This window comes from Nicotiana tabacum, chromosome 7, assembly GCF_000715075.1.
Source record: "Nicotiana tabacum cultivar K326 chromosome 7, ASM71507v2, whole genome shotgun sequence".
NCBI classification, from domain to species: domain Eukaryota; kingdom Viridiplantae; phylum Streptophyta; class Magnoliopsida; order Solanales; family Solanaceae; genus Nicotiana; species Nicotiana tabacum.
The window spans coordinates 143,695,174-143,716,761 of NC_134086.1; the positions used below are offsets into that span (position 1 = coordinate 143,695,174).

The 21,588-nt window shown below is 37.3% G+C and overlaps 1 protein-coding gene across 1 annotated transcript; it reads right to left on the bottom strand.

Moving 5' to 3' along the window:
- Positions 1-16,822: 16,822 nt before the first annotated feature.
- Positions 16,823-18,999, bottom strand: LOC107827746 (ras-related protein RABA3-like). Its single transcript, XM_016654936.2, has 2 exons — positions 18,392-18,999; positions 16,823-17,482 (listed from the first exon to the last, which is right to left on the bottom strand). Exons 1-2 carry the CDS (start codon positions 18,676-18,678, stop codon positions 17,017-17,019), a joined length of 753 nt encoding a protein of 250 aa, XP_016510422.1. The 5' UTR covers positions 18,679-18,999; the 3' UTR covers positions 16,823-17,016.
- Between the last annotated feature and the right edge of the window lie 2,589 nt (positions 19,000-21,588).

The window sequence follows — 21,588 nt, forward strand, 5'->3', positions numbered from 1 at the left end:
TACTATTGTCATCCTAGAGTTTATTATCTTCGACTACGATTTAACCCTTCATCTTTGATTGATTTGCTTAAAAAGAGTTTAAAATCTTCTGAGTCAACCATAATTATCGCCTCATAGATTTTATCTATCAAATAAGCTAGACAGTAGTGTATGTCTCTAGGAGTCGCAAACGGGGCAGGTCGGGTTGAATATGATTTGGGTTGAAAATGGATAATAAAAAACGAATTAATTACTCGACCCGATCCATATTTAATACGGATAAAAAATGGGTTAACCGGCGGATAATATAGGTAACCATATTATCCATAAATTCTTGCCTATGATCACTTTTGGGAGAATTCTTAATCTCCCTAACTTGAGGAACCCCCAATTTGAGGTTTTACAAATGTAAAAGTTAGATTCATTAGTTATCCATTGGTTACTCATTGATTATCCATTTTCTAAATGGATAATATGATTCTTATCCATATTTCACCCATTTTTAAAAAGTTAATTATCCAACTCATTTTTTAGTGAATAATATGGGTGATTAACTGTTTTCATTTAACCATTTTGCCACCCATATATGTCTCAATCAAAATACTGTGCTAATATCTTTCTGCAATTGTCGTCTCTTCCTAAAATTGTTCAGGGCCATGAATACCGGTCCGTTTATAGACACACAGATTGGTTTTTCAAAAATTTTTAGCCGTTTGTTACTCCCTCTTTCACTTTTACTTATCCATTATTCTTAAAATAGATTTTCACTTTTACTTGTCCACTTTCTTATATCAAGAGACAAATAATTTTTTTTGCCCTAGCATTAATTACTTATTCCAAATCATTAAAACAATACACTAAGGGGCCGTTTGGTTTTAATGCGGCTTATGCCGGGATAAGTTATACTGGTATAAGTTATGCTGGGATTAGTTATGCTGAGATTGTTTTTTATCCATTGTTTGGTATGTTGTATTAAATATGACAACTGCATAATTTGTAAGAAGAATGTATAAGTTATACTGGTGCTAATTACCCCACCCTCTATAAGGTATAAGTTATCCCGATGTTAATTTTAATCCTAGGATAACTTATACATGGTTTGCTAACCAAACGAAGTATTAAGGTGGTATTAAATTTTTATACCAGCACTATACCTTCTTATACCTCATACCAAACGACTCCTAATTAATATGAGTATCATGATAAATTATGCACTTTATTTATTATTTTTAAGGAGTGTGTAAATTCAGTAGTGGATAAGTAAAAGTGAACGGAGGGCGTATGGCATATGAATTTGAGGACATTACAAAAGTATATGTATTAATAAGATAGTTAGAAACATTAGATGCATGACTTTTTTTTATATACCCACGTATCTGAGTACACGACTTTCTCAGGAGGTGTGATAGCGGGTTGTGCAAGGACTGCAAGGTGATTCCGAGTGAGACACTTGCGTCGCAACATAGACTTTTGGTGCTAGACGTTGGTATTAGGTTAAAGAGGAGGAAAAGGTCTGCTCGGGAAAAACCAAGAATCAAGCGGGGAGCCTTGACTAAGGATAAAGCCCAAGAGTTGGAGTGCCGGTTGTCAGCTATGGGAGCACAGAGGAGCAGTGGGGATGCGAACACTATGTGGTCAGTGACAACAGACTGTATAAGGGAGTCTGTGATAGAGGTGTTAGGGTCTCTAACGGTGTCTTCGGTGGGCACAAAGGAGACTGATGGTGGAATGAAGTGGTTCAAGGTAATGTGGTAGCGAAGAAGGCGGCATACCTGAAGTTAGTTGGGAGCATATGTGAGGAGTAGAAACGAGCGTGAGTGGAGAGATATAAGGTAGCTAGGAAGGAAGCTAAAATGTCGGTCACGAAGGCTAAGACTGCGGCTTATTGTCGCATGTATGAGGAACTGGGGGAAAAAGGCGGGGAGAAGAAGTTATTCTGGCTGGCCAAGTTGAGAGAGAGGAAGGCTCGAGATTTGGACCAAGTGAGATGCATCAAGGATGAAGATGGTAAAGTACTGGTGGAAGATGCCCAGATTAAGAGGAGATGACAGACTTACTTTTATAAACTTCTGAATGAAAAAGGGGATCGTGATATTGTGCTAGGCGAATTAGAGCATTCCGAAAGTCACCGTGACCTCAGGCACTACAGGCGTATCGAGGTCGAGGAGGTCGTGGGGGCTATGCGTAAGATGAAGAGGGGCAGAGCGACCGGGCCAGATGAGATTCCAGTGGAATTTTGGAAGTGTGTAGGAAGAGCAGGTGTGGAGTGGTTGACTGGGTTGTTTAATGTTATTTTTAAGGCCAAAAGGATGCCGGATGAGTAGAGGTGGTGTACGGTAGTTCCATTGTATAAGAACAAAGGTGATATCCATAGTTGTAACAATTATAGGGGTACCGAATTACTGAGTTATATCATAAAAGTATGGGAGAGGGTGGTTGAAGCGAGGGTGAAGATGACAACGTTTGTATCCGACAACCAGTTCGGGTTCATGTCGGGCCATTCCACCACAGAAGCTATACACCTTGTTAGAAGGTTGGTGGAACTATACAGAGAGAGAAAGAAGGATCTGCACATGGTGTTTATTGACCTAGAGAAAGCGTATGACAAGGTTCCTAGAGAAGTTCTCTAGAGATGCATGGAGGCAAAAGATGTGTCGGTTCCTTATATTATGGAAATAAGGACATGTATGATGGGGCTAAGACTCGGGTTAGGATAGTAGGAGGCGACTCCGAGCATTTTCCGGTTGAAATGGGGCTACATCAAGGCTCTGCGCTTAGTCCATTCTTATTTGCCCTGGTGATGGATGCGATAACAAACCATATTCAAGGGGAGGTGCCATGGTGCATGCTATTCGCCGATGACATAGTTCTGATTGACGAGTCACGAGCTGGTGTTAACGAGAGATTGGAAGTTTAGAGATAGACTCTTGAGTCTAAAAGTTTCAAGCTAAGCAGAACGAAGACAGAATACCTCGAGTGTAAGTTTAGCGCTGAGCCGGGGGAAGTGGACGTCGATGTGAGACTTGAGTCACAGGTTATCCCAAGTAGAGGCAGCTTCAAGTACCTTGGTTCGGTTATCCACGGGGGAGGGGAGATCGACGAGGATGTCACACACCATATTGGGATAGGATGGATGAAGTGGAGGTTAGCATCTGGAGTCTTGTGTGACAAGAGAGTGCCAACGATACTCAAAGATAAGTTCTACAAAGGGGTGGTTAGACCGGCCATGATGTTTGAGGCCGAGTGTTGGCCTGTTAAGAACTCACATATCCAAAAGATGAAAGTAGCAGAGATGAGGATGTTGAGGTGGTTGTGCGGGCACACTAGGATGGATAATATTATGAATGATGATATTCGGGAGAAGGTGCACGTGGCTCCCATTGGGGACAAGATGCAGGAAGCGAGGCTAAGATGGTTTGGGCATGTACAAAGGAGAAGCCTAGATGCTCCAGTAAGGAGGTGTGAATGACTGGTTGTGGAAGGCACGAGAAGAGGTAGAGGGAGGTATAAGAAGTATTGGGCAAATGTGATCAGGCAGGATATGACGAGACTTCAGATTTCCGAGGACATGACACTTGATGACACTTGATAGGACGTTGTGGAGGTCGAGTATTACGGTTGTAGGTTAGGAGGTAGTTGAGTCTTGCGTTATTTTGTACCTTTGTGAGCCTAGTCCGGTAAGGTTTTGTCTAAGAGAGCTAGGGGCAATGTCGTGTCTTACTATTTTCTTTTTCGATGTTGGATACATTTACTAACCACCGGTTTTGATTTGTATTTTTCTTCTGCATTTTATGTTCGTATTTTTCCTATGATCTCCGTGATGAATCTAATATCCTCTCCTTTTATCTTTTTTTTATTATCTTGAGCCGAGGGTATTTCAGAAAAGCCTTTCTACCTCTTCGGGGTAGGGGTAAGGTCTGCGTGCACACAATCCTCCTCAAACCCCATTCGTGGGATTTTACTTGATTGTTATTGTTGTTTTTATAAACGATTTTGTAATTAGTATGGGGGTTATCCTCTTAGACTACCTTATATGGAGAACGTAGAAGCAATACCATTTTGTTTCTTAGGTATTGGCAGACAGGTTGCGACAATGCTAAACCAAGAAAAGAAATAAGGCAGAAACTTTTGTTTTTTCAAATGTAACGCAACATGTCCGTCCTTGGTCCACTGCAAAACTTATTTAGTCCAATTTTAATCAAATCATCAACTTAAACATCCCTTAAATATAGATTTAGAGCCACCTAACATAATTTTGGACAGAGATTGAATGAGATACTTGAATGACATGGATACAAGTACATTGTTTCCCTATAATCATTGCGGAGTTGTGTATTTAATACTTAATATACATTTTTAGAAAGCAAGGGTCCTATTCTTACTCCTACTCCAACTGCTACTCGTTATTAGTAACATCTTTGATAAGGACTATACACACTTGTGTATGATTTCAACTCTAAAAGACACATCTGCTATTTCCTTAAAAGCATCTCAAAGTTACAGGAGGCCTTTCATTCATTACAGGCAAGCGGCAGCCTTAATATATGTTTAGTCTTTTCTTCTTTTGGGAAGAAATGCAATACACTTCTCATTAAGTTTTTTTAAAGTCATACCTTAACCACTCAAGGGTATACAAGAAACTGGTAGCCAACTTCAGTTTCTTAAAAATTAATCACTCAACAACATATTATTTGAGGGAGGTACGTATTTTTTTGTCCTTTTGAACAAATTGAACAAAATCAACATTGTTTACCGTGAAAATGGTAACAACAATTAAATTTGTAAATGAGATTCTAAAAATACGTGATCTATTTTTATGTTAGTTGTTAGAGCAGATGATGCTAGGAATACGAAGTTTAACGATGAAATGCAAGCTAAAACGAGGCAGTAATCAAACCGAGGGGCTTACTGCCCTGGCTTTGGACTGGTCGATGGAGGACCTCGAGGTCGATACCTGGGCTCGATCTCGAACTATCGGGGGTAGTCGGGAATGGGATAACAGTTAAGATATGATTAAACAAATTTCTTTATGGCCAATACCAAGCAATAAATAAAGAACAAACGAGAGAGTAGTAAATGCTAAAGTGGCCTCGAGCTAATGAGAACGAGCAGGTTAGAGAGAAGAAAGAGAGAGAGATATTATTGATTTTGTGGAGAAATAGTTGGAGCAACATCAACCCCTTACAAAGTAGCGAGGGTTCCCTTTATATAGGAGGGGAACCCGGCTATAGTACAACATGCATTAATTGTAAAGTATAGGGATGGGACGGCTAGACGCGACGCTTCGGCATAGGCTCTAGATAGGCTTGCTCTATCAGACTTAGCTGTGTGCCTTGGGAGCTTCCCCTTCTGTTCTAGCCTCGACCTCTGTCTTCCTTCGAGTCGGGCCTTGACGAGCCCTGAGAAAGGGGACTCGGTCGTGGCTCCACATCCTCGGGGTCTCGAGGCATTCTTCCGAAATGACTTGATAGCGAGAAATTAAGTCCTCTATTTTCGCCGCATACAAACATCACCATTTGTATAAAGTATAAAATACTTATGTTATTGGGTATATAGAGAAGAGTTTTATTTTTACATAAAACATGAGAAAAAATAACTCAATCAGGTGGCGGTGATTAAAATGTCATTAACAACTTGTTTGGAGGGTTATTACGTGTTGTATTGTATCGTATTGTTACTTTAAGTACAATGTTTGTTTTGATTGTTACTTAAATTTTATTGTATCGTATCGTTTAAATCCGTCATTACGTAACGACGAAAAGTGTCACTTTATTTTTTTTTCTCATCTTGCCCTTTTTTATTATTAGATAATCATATTTTATCCTTTACGTTACCTTCTTATATGATAATATTACCTCATACCTTACTTTTTCTTTATAATGTTATAAGTTTATTCTTCATAGTGTTGGTGTTAATGTTGTATTCTGAGTCGGGCCTAAATGGGCCAAACGGGCCGAGCTTAACGGGCCTGGGCTTAGCAGTCATGGGCTCTGGCGGTCCCGGGCCTCACGGTCCCGGGCTTCGTGGGCTCACGGGTGGAACCAGCCCGTGACGGGCCTAAGCCTATATGCTTCTGGGCTAAACGGGCTGGGCTCGTGGGCTTAGCGAGCCTAACGGGCTTTTTATTTCCGGGTTTTTTTTTAAATTTTTTTTTGTTTAAGGCAATTTCTTGTAAACCATATCATGGCTATATAAATAATATATATGTAATATATATGTAGAAATCTAATTATTAAAGTGCTTGACGAAAAAGTAAAATAACAAAACAATAGTAAAACTAAATTGCCATGCATAATAAATTAATAAGAAAGTACAACATGAAGCATAAATACGTCTAATAATTTTAAAATAACACAAATTGTTGAAATATCTTAAAGACGAATTTGCAGATAAATACCATCAACACAATACGTTATATGCCTCCTTAAAATGCCTGTGGTACACCCTAAACGAAAATTTAAGACTCTTCCACAGTTCTTGCATTTTAATATTTGGCCTTCTTCATTTTCTTCAAGCTCTTTATAGTAGTGCGAAACAAATAAGCGCACTCTTTCCGAACGAGGCATGATGTAACTTGAAAATTAAGATTGAGACTTGAAGTCTTGAATATTGGAGATTGAGAGATTGAGAGAAATTTAGATTGAGAAATGAGTATTGAGTATTGAAATGAAGAAGAGGGAGGGGGTATTTATAGTGTTAGAGAAGGTTAGTTTTGTAAATTGAAAAAAAATAGAGCTATTTGTGCAATATGGCCGTTGGTGGTCATTGGGGGTGGGGCCCTCATTTTGAATTTTGAAAAATCTTGTTTTGTAGTATATATAGTATACTAGTATAGTATACTATATATAGTATGTTATGTATATATATTTCCAAATATAATTTCTTATAATGTTTTGTAGTATATATATATATATATATAGATTTTCTTGTAGTATATATTATATGTTATGTATATATATTACCTTATATATTTTCTTGTAGTATATATTGTATGTTATGTATATATATTCCCTTATATATTTTCTTGTAGTATATATTGTATGTTATGTATATATATTCCCTTATATATTTTCTTGTAGTATATATTGTATGTTATGTATATATATTATAGCTTATAAATAATTGCAAGTTAAAGACAAAAAAATATTGCAAAAAGATATTCAAGGGCATGTCTTATAATTTTTATTACCAAAAATGGTATATCTTTCTTAGTCTTCCTCCCCCAATGGAATGAGCACAACAAGGTACTAATACCACCATTAAAAGGGAAAAAAACTAAAAGAAGATATGCCAAAGTACAAGGTACACCATAATCTACATTGTATCTCTAACAAATTTTATAAATCCTTCAAGGTTCGGAGGAGGTTACGTTGGTGGTGGTGGAAAAGAAGCTTGTTTGAAGTAGTAGTATAATATTGCCCAGAAAATGCATTTGTAGCAATTTAAAAATGTTCTAAAAAATCTATAAGAATTTTAACATTCGTCCAATCTTGAGTAGTAAGCATTTCATCATCATCCTCACCACCCACCCGAGCATTAAACGTTGCATTAATTGGGTTTCTATATTCATATGCAACTACTAAACTTTCGTACATATAATTCCATCTAGTCGGGCAAGCTTTAGGAACCTTTCTTTCTCTAAGGTCATATTCATCACATTTTTTAAAATATTCTCTTAGTCTACTTCTACGGTTTGAATAAAAAAGCCAATTAAGAGCCATTCTAACCTTTTCAATTTCTAAATTTAAAATTCGCATACCATCACCGACAATTAAATGATAAATATGACAAATACATCTAACATGGAATATATTCCTAAATGCGGGATTTAGTGTTGTTGTAAGTATGCCTATATCACTAGTGTTACTAGAAGCATTATCCATAGAAATTGCCATTATTTTATCTCTAAAGCAAAAATATCTACAAATATCTGCAACAATGTTAGCTATAAACTTACCTGTGTGACATGAATTAATTATTCTATACGCAATAATGCGTTTTTGCATTGTCCACTCCTCATCTATCCAATGACTTGTAACAGTTAGATAATCACAATCATTACCACTTCTACCAATATCAGTAGTAATAGAAATTTGATTACTTATATGAGTAAATAAATACCGCAAATATTGTTCATATTCATGTTTATATTTATAAATATCGCTCTTAACTATTGCGCGAGGCCAACCTTTATAAGTAGGATTAAAAACTCTTCTAATATAATGCACCCAATTAGGATTAGAGGGAAAAGAATAGGGTAAGCACATAACGGTAACCATCTTTGCTAATTGTTCACGATCTCTATTTTGATCGTAATATAAAATACCTCCGGTCACAGTGTTAATTCCTGGTTGAACTAGATTTGAACCTGTACTAAGGTTAGCATCAAAATCTACATGTGTTCCCTCTAGCTGCGCTTTCATTTGTAAATATCTAGCTTTATCTCTAGGGTGTGTTTTTATATGCCTAGTCAAACTACCCGTGCCGCTACGGTCTCCAGTATATACCAGTAATTTCCCACATGTTTTACACTTAGCTTTATTTTGTTCTCTTACTTGAGTAAAAAAATTCCAAACTAATGATGTTTTTAGGCATTTAGAAGGTTGTCTATTAAAACTAGGGGTTTCTACAGGTGGGTCGGACGGTATATCAGTTGGGTTATTAACAGGACTAGTAAGTATATCATCTAAATCCGGTTGGGTTTCATCTTCATCCTCATTTTCCTCATCATTTTCAAAGATAGTTTTATTAGGATAAAGAACATTCATAATTTCATCATCTAAATTTTGACCTGGTGCAACATTATGACAAAATTGACTATCGGAAAATTGAAAACATGAGTTATCACTATCAAGAATAATAGGAGCAGCAGGACGTCTACCAGGTCTGGGTCTGGGAGCCGGGGGAAGGGTAGTAGGTTGGCCACTACTTTCACCAATTTTAGCTTTACCCTTACCACCAAAAATATTTTTCAAAGAAAATGCCATATTAATTATAATTATACTAAATAAAACTAACAAAACTATAATATTAAAATTAAGAGTTGGAACGCGTTTACCGAATTGCCGAACAACTTCTTGAAAATTGAAAATCGTTGAAGACTTGAATACTTCAATTCACCAACTTCACAATTTTTCACGAAATTTCAACAATAAAATAAGCAATTATAGTAGAGAGATTGAGAGAGATTGAGAGAGATGGATGAATTGGTGAGTAAAAATGAAAGAATGAGGGGGTATTTATAGTTGAGAATTGGGAAAAAGTGTAATTATATAAAGTTTGGGGGCCAAATGACTATTTTTTAAACTTCCAAACGGTCAAAATTGCAGCCCAACGGCTATAATTTTAATTTTTGACCGTATTTTTTTTTAAAAAAAGTAGTCGTTAGGCCCGGTAAGACCGGTCCAGGCCCGCCAGCCGGTCCCGGGCTTAGCGGTCCCGGGCTCGTGGGCTTTTTTACCATACCCGGCCCGCCACGGGCTTTTTGCACCATTAAGGATCGGCCCGCCAGGCCCATTTAGCCCGTTAGGACCACAGGCCTGGTCCGGTTCCGGTCCCAGCCCGGCCCACCGTACAACATTAGTTGGTGTATGGTATCATGAAATGACGGAAAACAATACTATTATTAGAACTATATTGTTGTAAAAAATAATAAAACACTAAACTTTCTGAAATAAAACCAGAAACAGAAAGTTAGTAAAACCAGTTTAACAAAATAAATTCTGGAAAACAGTATAGGAATAAATCGAGTCCTCTGAATGCACAATGTGTCCTTAAGAAAATTATTCCCCTCTAGTACTCGAGGTGTTGGAATATTATCCTCCCAGGATAGAACGATTTAACTCACCAGCGTATTGGTACCAAAAACTTCGGTGAACGGCGAACCACTCAATGGTCGTAAAACACACTGGAAGATATTGTACAGAAGAAGAAGAAAAAGAAGAATAAGAAGAAGAAGATAATCAGAAAATTTAGTAAGTAAAAATTCAGAGATTCAAGACATATTTATTGACCATTAGCACTGATTCTGAAAAGATTTGCAACCTTTCAGAACAACCATAGCTGTTGGAACAGGTGAGAATATTGCGGAAAAATTAAAAACGTATTTAAAATAAACCGGGAAAGAAAACGGACCGGATCGCGGGTCATGAGTTATTCCTCGTCAATTAATTTAATTAATTAATTAAATAATTGAAAAGAATTTTGTCCAAAAAGATTAATCAATGAATCGATCTTTGACCAAATCCGAATCCAAATCCGAAGTCGAAGCCGAGCCGAGCCGAGCGAGCGATGACGATGACGGCCCGAGGCTTGCCTTCTGCTTAACTCTTTAAGAGATAAAAGATGAGTTTCTATATATATACACAAAGATTTTCTTTCCTTCTCCATTTCTTTTCCCATCATTTTTCCATTCACACCTCTTTTGTTATTAATAATAAAACCCAACAAACCGGACCGGGTCGTGTGTTCCGGATTGAAAAGGATTTTGTCCAAAAATATTAATCAATCAATCTTTGACCAAATCCGAAACCGAAGCCAAGCCGAGCGACTACAACGGTACGAGGCTTGCCCTCTTCTTAACTCTTTAAGAGCTAAAAGATGAGCTTCTATATATATACACAAAGATTTTCTTTCCTTCTTCTAATGAGGGACAAACTGCATTAGTAAAGTGAACTAATTCAAAATTTTACTTCGCTCCATTTTTTCCCACCATTTTTTATTTACACCTCTTTTGTTATTAATAACAAAACCCAACAAATACAATCTATTCAAACATTATAAATATCAAAAGGATACAGTACAATACAATACAATATTATACGAAACGATGCATACCAACCATCCAAACAAGCTGTAAATCTTAGCTCGTAATGTTACTTAACAAATTGTGATCTTTTAACCGTTATTTTCTGAAGGAGGATCAATGAGAGTGATTAGGTTGGAAATTGAACGATTAGCGAGGCCTTTTGTTAGGTGGTCTATTGTTAGACCCTTGACAAAGCTGATCGGCAAGCGGCGCGGCAATGGCGAGGATTTTGGCATGATGGCCTTGCCATTGGCCTTTGTGCGGGGGAAAAATCAACATAAAAGACAATTCGGGTGTTGTCGATGGCAACAAACTGTTGCTAAGGCAAGTGGGACGGACTACACTTGTATTTGAGGGCTAAGGTGTGACGGACTACGCCAAAACAAGAGTAGGCTGCGTACAAGCAAGGCCAAGACCCTGACAGAACTAGGCGGGCTGGATGGGAGCTTGACAAGGCAAAACAGGGAAGACCTCGGCACTAAAGTGAGGCAGTTTAGTGCCAAGGCAGTGGTATTGGCAATGTGATGTTGCCATAGCTTAGGTGAGCGGGCTGGCACCTAAGTTACTTGTGGGCAAACGACTTGGCAAAGGGAAGGGCATCAAGGCTTGGTGACTTGATACTAATATCAGCATTGGCAACGGGCAGACTTGATCAAGTAGGGGCGACTTGACAAGAACAATCAACTGTGGCAGTAAGCGGCGTGCGGCAAACAAGTTCATGGCGATGACAAGGAAATTTATAGCACAACGCAGCTGGATACAATGGCGTTGGAGCTTGGCACAATGCAGTTGGATATAATGGCATTGGGACGGTCCAAGACTAGACACGAAATTGGGCAGCAGCTGGCCAAGAAAATGCGCACATGCTGTGCACATGATGCAGTTGGGTGGTTACAACTACCCATGTCCAGGAGTTGCTGATTATATGGCTGAGTGTTTGCACGTTTTTGGAGCATGTTCTATCATGTTCCACACGTTTTGATCATGGGGATCATGTCCTATCAGTTGGGGGATGTCAACTGAACATAGGAAATATTTTTGGACTGACTACACTATATATGTGTGTGCTAGCAGCCCCAAAAACGGGCTAAGTACCTAGGGAGGGAAATGGTTTGAAAGATAGGCATAGGGTTGTCTATTTTATGGCTTGAGCATGGCAAAATATGTGGCATTGCCTTGCCAAAGGAGTGGCAGTACGAGCGGCCTTAGGCGAGGGCTTTTATAGGGCAGATTCGTGCATTTGTCGGCATTTTTGTGAGTTGGTGCCTGCCAGTGGTAGCAGCACCTTGCCAAACTCGAGAATTTCCTTTGTAATTGTTTTATTATAAAAGGTTGGGAAAGGGTTCCCATAAATCTGTGTTGCCTTCGTTTATTTTTGTTGCCTTAAATTTATTCTAAGTGTTAAACCTTGAAAGCAAAAGAAAATCGGGTAAGGCTGAAGTCAAGTGGGGACTTGACTAGCGCACAACGGGCAATATTTTTGGCGGACTGAAAATGCCCATGTGACAATTGGTATCAGAGCAGGCCAGGTTAGGTTCGTGACGAGGTCGAGACAGCCATGGACGAGATTTCAGGACAATGGGTCAGTGTGCTTGTTCGTGGAAGGGACTGCCTTGGCTTAGAAATTCAGAAAAGGCAAGGAAGGCAGTGGTGCAGAAATTTCGAGTTTGTGGGTGCCAAAAATCATTATGGGTTCTTTCAAATCAGTCAGTTGGCGTGCTGGATTTACTGTGAGAAATGACGGGCAAGAAACGCAATGAGAAAACAAAAACGTTGCACTTGAGGGCAAGGACAACGTAATTCTCAAAAGGGTGCTGAACTTGTGATGTCTTTGCAAATGACAGCATGTGTTGGGATCTATTCGACGAGGGCGTCAAATTCAACTGGTTGGGGTGGTTTGTTAGACCCTTGACAAAGCTGATCGGCAAGCGGCGTGGCAGTGGCGAGGATTTTGGCATGATGGCCTTGCCATTGGCCTTTGTACGGGGGAAAAATCAACATGCAAGACAATTCGGGTGTCATCGATGGCAACAAACTGTTGCTAAGGCAAATGGGACGAACTACACTTGTATTTGAGGGCTAAGGTGTGCCGAACTACGCCAAAACAAGAGTTGGCTGCGTACAAGCAAGGCCAAGACCCTGACGGAACTAGGCGGGCTGGATGGGAGCTTGACAAGGCAAAACGGGGAAGACCTCGGCACTAAAGTGAGGCAGTTTAGTGCCAAGGCAGTGGTATTGGCAATGTGATGTTGCCATGGCTTAGGTGAGCGGGCTGGCACCTAAGTTACTTGTGGGCAAACGACTTGGCAAAGGGAAGGGCATCAAGGCTTGGTGACTTGATGCTAAAATCAGCATTGGCAATGGGCAGACTTGATCAAGTAGGGGCGACTTGACAAGAACAATCAACTGTGGCAGCAGGCGGCTTGCGGCAAACAAGTTCATGGCGATGACAAGGAAATTTATAGCACAACGCAGCTGGATACAATGGCGTTGGAGCTTGGCACAATGCAGTTGGATATAATGGCATTGGGCCGGTCCAAGACTAGACACGAAATTGGGCAGCAGCTGGCCAAGAAAATGCGCACATGCTGTGCACATAATGCAGTTGGGCGGTTACAACTACCCATGTCCAGGAGTTGCTGATTATATGGCTGAGTGTTTGTACGTTTTTGGAGCATGTTCTATCATGTTCCATATGTTTTGATCATGGGGATCATGTCCTATTAGTTGGGGGATGTCAACTGAACATAGGAGATATTTTTGGACTAACTACACTATATATATGTGTGCTAGCAGCCCCAAAAACGGGCTAAGTACCTAGGGAGGGAAATGGTTTGAAAGATAGGCATAGGGTTGTCTATTTTATGGCTTGAGCATGGCAAAATATGTGTCATTGCCTTGCCAAACGAGTGGCAGTACGAGCGGCCTTAGGCGGGGGCTTTTATAGGGCAGATTCGTGCATTTGTCGGCATTTTTGTGAGTTGTTGCCTGCCAGGGGTGGTAGCACCTTGCCAAACTCGCGAATTTTCTTTGTAATTTTTTTATTATAAAAAGTTGGGAAAGGGTTCCCATAAATCTGTGTTGCCTTCATTTATTTTTGTTGCCTTAAATTTATTCTAAGTGTTAAACCTCGAAAGCGAAAGAAAATCGGGTAATGCTGAAGTCAAGTGGGGACTTGACTGCCGCACAGTGGACAGCATTTTCGGTGGACTGAAAACGCCCCTGTGACATCTATCATAATGAATTCTTCCGCCTAACATTACTAAATTACAATTTCCTTCTTCCAAGTTTAGACTAGCGGGCTTCGTTGGATGGGACATATATAGTTCCATCAATAGCTGATTCCTTTTTGTTTTGGCATTCTAACTAAATAAACTCTTTTGATTTGATTTATTATAGTTTATTTGTCAATGTTTGAATTTTGTTTGAGGATAATTACGTTCGAGTTTGTTGTGACAGAAGGTGTTTATCTTTCAAACGGAGCTATTTATATATAACATGTCTTTCTTTTGAAGAACAAATTCACTTTCTGTTCTATATATTACTATATATCATAGTTATCATATATACACTTCCCTCATTATATTCCAATATAGTTGTTGACTTTAATTTAGTATTATGATTACTAAGAGAAAATTTGTATATAAATTATTTGGTTTGTTAAAAGAACATGTAGGCGCCATTAATAATTGTTCAGTGAAAAAGAGGAAAATAGTTAATTCGCACTAAGAAGAGTTAAAAGTAGTGTTATTGAAAACTATTTTTGCTATTGAAACGTAAAAAAATTGGATAAAAAGTATAAAACATATACTAGAGTACAACATTTTGGGACAAAGAGTACGAGTAGTATAAATATCTTACGGATCTTCCATTCATATAATTTTGACGCGCAGTGCAATTATATCGATTTCCTTTTATTTTTTTATTTTTGTGTGAGTTTAATTCATAATTTAGATTAATAAGACGTATTATCATGCCTGTTCACTCTATGCTCACAATCAACTGCACACGTGCTTGTAGGGATGTTCAAATAAAACCGACAAACAACACCAACCCGTTAATCCGAGTCAAGTCAAATCGAGAAAAAAAATCCGACTACGGTTTGGTTTGATTTGGTTTTAACTAAAAAAAGTCAAACCGAAACCAAACCAACCCGACATTATATGTATAGAAGTTTTAAATATATTTAATACGTAATAATATTTATTGTAGTGTAGTTTATAAATATTTCTTAAGCTTTTTCATAGTTTTATCTTTTAACATATTATTTCAAACTTGGACTTATAATTTTTGGATGCTCCAATAAGTTTTATAGTTCATGAATGTTAGTAACTCAAATAAATCTTAAACCAATATAAAATCAATAGTAATGCTAATAAAAGACATTCTACTTAATTGTACTATGAATGAAAATAGTGTTGGATATTTATTTTTTAATTTTTTTCGTGGTTTAGATAAAATGTATAACTTATTTTTCATTTAGTGTTTAGTCATGTAAATAATAGTACTTTTTAGTCATACTTATTTTAGCAACTTATTAGTAATTTTAAATTATGTTTGTTTTCATTATGGCTTATTAAAATATTTATTGTATGCAATTTTATTATCTTTAGCGCTGAATATTTCAGTACAATGTCATGACTCATCTCATATTTATGTTATTTTATTAAAAAATATCTTATATAGTTCTATCTTACTAGGATTAGAAAAATATTTGGAGCACAAATTCTATATTTTATGCTATGAAAACTTTATGAAAAAAGAAAACCGAAAAAATCAGAAAACCCGAAAAATCCGAAAAAAATCGAGATTGAAAAATCCGACTTTTATTGGTTTGATTTGATATTTAGATTTAATAACTCGATACAATTGATTTGGTTTGATAAATTAGAAAATCCGAACCAACCCGACCAATGTACACCCGTGCTTGTATACTCTATGCTTACAATCAACTGCACATGTTTTGACTTTGCTACCTATAGCCGTTTGTGATTTTTTGAGTGTTAATTGGGTTACAATTCAGACATTTTACCACTGTAATTTTGCCCAAAGTACTATAGTCAGACCTCATATAAGAAGTTAAAACTTAGAAGGCACAGCTTTCAAAGAAGTACAATTTTGTTGTAAGACTGAGAAAATTCATATATGTAGGAGGAACTTCTTTCCTGTTTTGGGTTTAAAGTTACGTTTTTGGGTGTGTATGCGTCTGTCGTCCGTGTATTGGAGGAATAATTTGTATTTTATCTAAGGTTTACATTAACATACACAGTTTGGTTAATTGTAACTAATAACCCATCTAACATGCGAGTAGTAATTTCGTCAGAAAGCATATTAATAAGATTCGCCTAACTACGTCCCAATGGACTCTGTAAATTTTGAAGTCACTCTGTGAAACTGTAAGATTATATAAGCAGCTGCATGTGTAGGTCAAAATCGAACTAGAGAAATTCGATACGGGGACGATCGTTATGAGTGACCTGCAAATTAATATGGGCAGTTTGGCTGAGGTCGATCAGTGGTCAACATAAAAAGCCGCTGAGTGGCTCATCAGGACCGAGGTCGAGCAGCATGGACATAAATACAAAGAACAGCTTGTCAAGAACACTTTTGTATTTATTGCTTATCATTAGCCTCACTCTATTAGTAGACGTAACATTTAGTATGTATTGCATTAAATTCATTTTCACATGATCCCCACGTTATCCACATAAAGTTATTTTAGATCCAAGGTTATTATCCTTAACTAAGATTAACCCCTTATCTTTTATTTAATTAGTATAAAAAAAAGTTTTATACTTTTTTGGTCAAACACTGCCATGCATTTCAAAGTTTTGCTTCTACTTTACACATGTTCTGATGCTGTGCAAATTTGATATATTCAATTCCACATTACTACCTCCAAACAGCCATTCGCCCATTCCTATCTAACTTTTCTGTCGTGGAGCCATTACTAGGTTTCCTTTTTATTTTTGTTGTAGTGATTTTCTTGTTATGATACTTTAAGAAAATCATGTACATATTAATATGCAAATAAAGTTCAGTACAGAATCAACTGCTTACAAATAAATTGATCGCAAACCGCTCCACATCCCAAAATAATTTAAGATGAAGCAAAATTCTTGACAAGCTTCCCATCTACAAGCACATTTTTGACACACTTGTCATATGAATCTCTTTTGTAATTTCTTTTCGTTCAAATATATATTTTAACACCCCAAAAGCTAGTAATATTAGCAAGAGCAAGAAGATAATTTCTTCATCTCACTGACCTCAAAATCAGAACCAGAAATAACATCAATTTTCAATCCTTTAAGCAACCCATTATTGGTTTCTTTGATGTGATTCCCATTAGCACCAGAACCTATCAACAAAGTCTTCCTTGACACCACTTTATATATTTCTTCCAATAGTTTCAAGAATGCTGACTCTACATTGTGGCCGCTAAGAGCTGATGTCTCAGAAAAAAACAGCCCTTGCCTCTCTGCAAATTCGACTGCATCTTCAGTTGGAACTGCCCTCAAGTCGACTAGATCGGCTTTGTTACCGATCAACGTGATCACAATGGAACTATCGGCATGAGCCCTGAGTTCATCAACCCATCTAGCTACATGATCAAAGCTCTGTCTCTTTGTTATGTCGTAAACTAACATAGCTCCTAGTGCTCCTCTGTAGTATGCACTTGTCACTGCTCTGTACCTGTTCAATACAGGGGCCAATATACGTACATTATAGGCAGGGAAGTATGGGTATAGCTACTGTCTTAAGTTCGAAGGAGATAAATTTCTTGGTACTAAGTTTGCATTTATTGTGACAAGTAGTGGATGCTGCCATACTTGATATCCGCAATTTAAAATCTCGAATCTGCCTCTGGTTTACTATACTGCCTGTTTAAGTTTGTCTATCTATATCTTGCACTCTGATACACTATGTTATTTAGAAGAATTCAAGATGTCAGAAATACTCATCTTTGCCATTCAACTTAAATTGATCCTCATGGGCTCATCGAATATAGTATAGTGCTACATAATATAGATTGTTTAAGATAATTCATTTGAGAGAGAAACTAGAATGAATTGATACAACCACATGACTGGGAAAGCAACCTGTACAATGTTATGTGCGTGTTGAAATCGCTATCCTCGGCTTCATTAATGTAGTTGTTAGAGAGGGCAAAACGGCATGTGGTAGCTGAAGTAACGTTGTCATAGTCTGAAAACACGATATCACGATACCTTAGTAACGACAGAAATCAAATAAGAGTTGGGCCCTCATTAAATTGGATTGTGAAATAGTAGGTTCAATCAACTTTACTAACTCTACAAAAAATGTTGCTGGAGTACTACTGTACTTAGCTTGACTAAACATAGCCATAATCTCTCAAATCTAACCCCATTAGGCATTAGGCAACAACATTGACTTATTAATTGCCCCAGCGGAAAGCTAAATCATATTGAGTTGAAAAATATGATCAAAATAAACAAACCAGAAGTCATTATGAAACTAAGTGGAAGGGAAACTAAAACAGGCATTATGTGAAAATGAATGAACCAATTAGCACAACTGAGAAGAAGAGAGAAAAGAAGGAAAAGAAACAGAGAGGCAAACCTTTCTTGGCCAGCAGTATCCCAGATCTGGGCTTTGATGATTTTGGACTGAATGGAGACAGTCCTAGTCTGAAACTCTACACCAATGGTAGATTTGGAGTCAAAACAGAACTCATTCTTAGCAAACCTGGACAGCACCTGAGTTTTACCAACAGCAGAGTCCCCAATTACCACAACCTTAAACACATAGTCAATCTTAATATCCTCATGAACACCCCCATTCACACCTTTCATTTCTTGCTGCTGCTTCTGATCCTCAACTATAACGCCACTCATTTCTTGGTTCATGTTGTAAACCAACTGCTGCCTGCTTCTACACACAAAAATACCCAAGATTGGCTTTGCACCAAATGATCTGTTGGGAGTCGGAAAAAAGAAGAAGAAGAAGAAGAGCTTATATTAACTCCTTTACTTTACTGGTCCGCAAAGGCTGATGCAGTTGTATATGGTGACATTGGACAGTAACCTGACATGACTCGTTTTGATTGTATAACTGAGTAAATGTGTGTGTATATATGTCGGTCTGTGTCAAAATTTCAATTTATGGGTACAATATTGTACGAGTAATGTTCATTAATATTAAGACTGGTTTTTGAAACAACTTTAGAGTGGTTTGCCATCTAATTCTGACATACTCATATATACTTTGTTTCTTAAGTGGGGTAGTAGGGTCTTAATTTCAGGCGAAATGCCCGGGAAAAATGTGACGCAATTAGCCTTTCAAGAAAGCAACTTATGATTGTCGAGGTGTGCCTTATAATTACAACCAGCTTTGATCCAATTATTAAAGTTTAACTAAAGCTAAAGTTATTTGGTTAGGTTTGTAACCCTACATTTGACAACAATATGGGTCCCTTAGCCAAACTAAAATGATAATATCTCATGGAAACTAGTTATTCTCCGGAAGTGCAGAATAGTATTGTTAGTATTTGTATTCGAAAATATAATTTCTATAAAATATTACGAAACAAGAAACAAAAGACAGAAATAGAATTAGATGAATAACGTTCCGAACCCAAAAGAAAATTGTGTTTCCTTAAGGAATTTAATCCCCTCGTTGTTGCCCAAGGTTGTTGGATTAATTCCTCCCAGGATAGAACGGAACAACTATTCTATAATACCGACAATATAAATTACAAAACTTCGTCGAACTCAATAAACGACAGTAAACCACACTGATGCTTACGCTTTTGTTTTTGGAAAATAATGCAGAAATGCAGAAGAAAGGGGAGAATATACAAATTTCGGTGGTCTGAAAGTGAGACCAAACCTCTAAATTTATAGCCAAACAGTCTGGGTTGAATAGGTGCGAAAGTACCTGTTCACGTGAAGTACTGTTTCGGCAGAAAACTTTTCTATTTGGTCGCGAATTTTAAATTTAAAAACGATCGATAAGCGTTAGGAAATTATCCTCGAAACAAAATCCGCGCGAAAATATCAGAAAAAAGAAATATAAATAATGAAAAACAAAAAATAAATTTGGTCCAAAAATTATCAATTGACCGAAGCGGAATCGAGCGACGACGACGCGAGATGTGCTTCTCTGTATAAGCGCAAAAATTTTCTTTCCTTTTTTCGGGACAAAGTGCATTAGTAAAAGAAACAACTTCAAACTTTTTCGTTTCCCTCCAAATCTTTTCCCTCCATTTTCCATTCACACCTCTCATTATATAAAACCCAACTTTTATTGCATCAATTTTTAGAAATATGAGGAAAAAAAATAAAAAATAGTCCCTTATCTTTTAGGAGTAAGTCTAAGAGTCCTTTAAAAATATACGTGGCCAGTTTTAGATAATATTTTTCACCAAATTGAACACCTGTTGTTTTTGTTATATTTAAACCACATGGTCTAATTATGTTTAACGAAATTGTGAGCTGTTTAAACTAAAGTCATGATGACTTCTCGTGATTTCATTTCTCCCAATTTGTATATTAAGAAAAAACTAACTTTAGGATTTCAACAACAAAAGGGTGCTCTCGAGAATTCTAAGGATATATCAACATTAATTCATTTGCAATGGTAGAAAGAAGCGTATAGTGAGTTCAATTTGCTTGAATAGGATTTTCTTAAGGTACAAATCGTCGAATAAGGCAATGAACTCGAAAAAGTCCGCCTCTCAGTTTCTTTAGCCTAAATAGCTCATGTGCTTCACGGCTTCTAATGAGCTAGTTCTGTCAAACATAACTAACTCAGTAATGTTTAACTATAATGGGGACCAAATGTGCTCAGTTTTGGTTGATATAAAGGGTTAAAAATGCTTAAGTGTACATTTGAAGGATTAGTTAAGACCAACCCAAAACATAAGTAACTATTTTTACTATTTTTCGTCCAAGTTGCAACCCCTTATATTTATCAACCTTGCTTTCTGCCTCCCCTCTAATAAAAAAGGACATTGAAAGAAAAGAATAATTGAAGCAGGGCATCCATAAGTGTGGTTTAACAGTCAAATGGGTGCAAATTTTAGAGATTAAGAGTGAAATGCCAGTAAAAAAAATTAGGTGAAATCTTTCCATTTATCTGAGCTTCCATGGACAGAACTATTCGTTATTTTTATTTGTCGAAGGTGATATATATCCGTTAAATGAAGAGGGGGGGGGGGGGGCGTGTTAATGTACTGTTTCAGGCAAATGCAAATAACGACATAAATGTACCCTCATGCAATCTGATAACTCTCCGACACAATGCTATGCGCTGACGCTTTGGCGAAAGAAGTTGAGCTAGAAAAGCAAAGACAATGGCCAAAGCCCTAATATTGGGTGTCTTTTACCGAGGGCAGAGGCATGGTTAGCTTCTGTAGAACAAAGTATCATATGGTAATTGTAGATTTCCCCAATGAAGTAAAAAGTCATGATTGAGTGGTCAAAAGATAAAGTGGGAGAATCACATTTACTTCGAAATGGCCGCGCACCGACACTATTATTGTCAATTTATTCTCTAAACCAAACACCATATAGAGTAAGTACTACATACTTACCTTTATGTAGGAAATGCCATTGTCAACTTTAGGAATAACGTTAATTAGATCGGACTTTCTTGCGTAGGCCTAAAAAATATCCTTAAAATGGAAAAGGAAAAAGCTGGTGATTTATGGATTTAATTTTTATATTTTCGAGTTGAATAATTACTACTTTGATTAATTTGTCAATTTATTTAGCATTAATCAAAATGTTGAAGGTCATTAGACGGTCATAAAATTT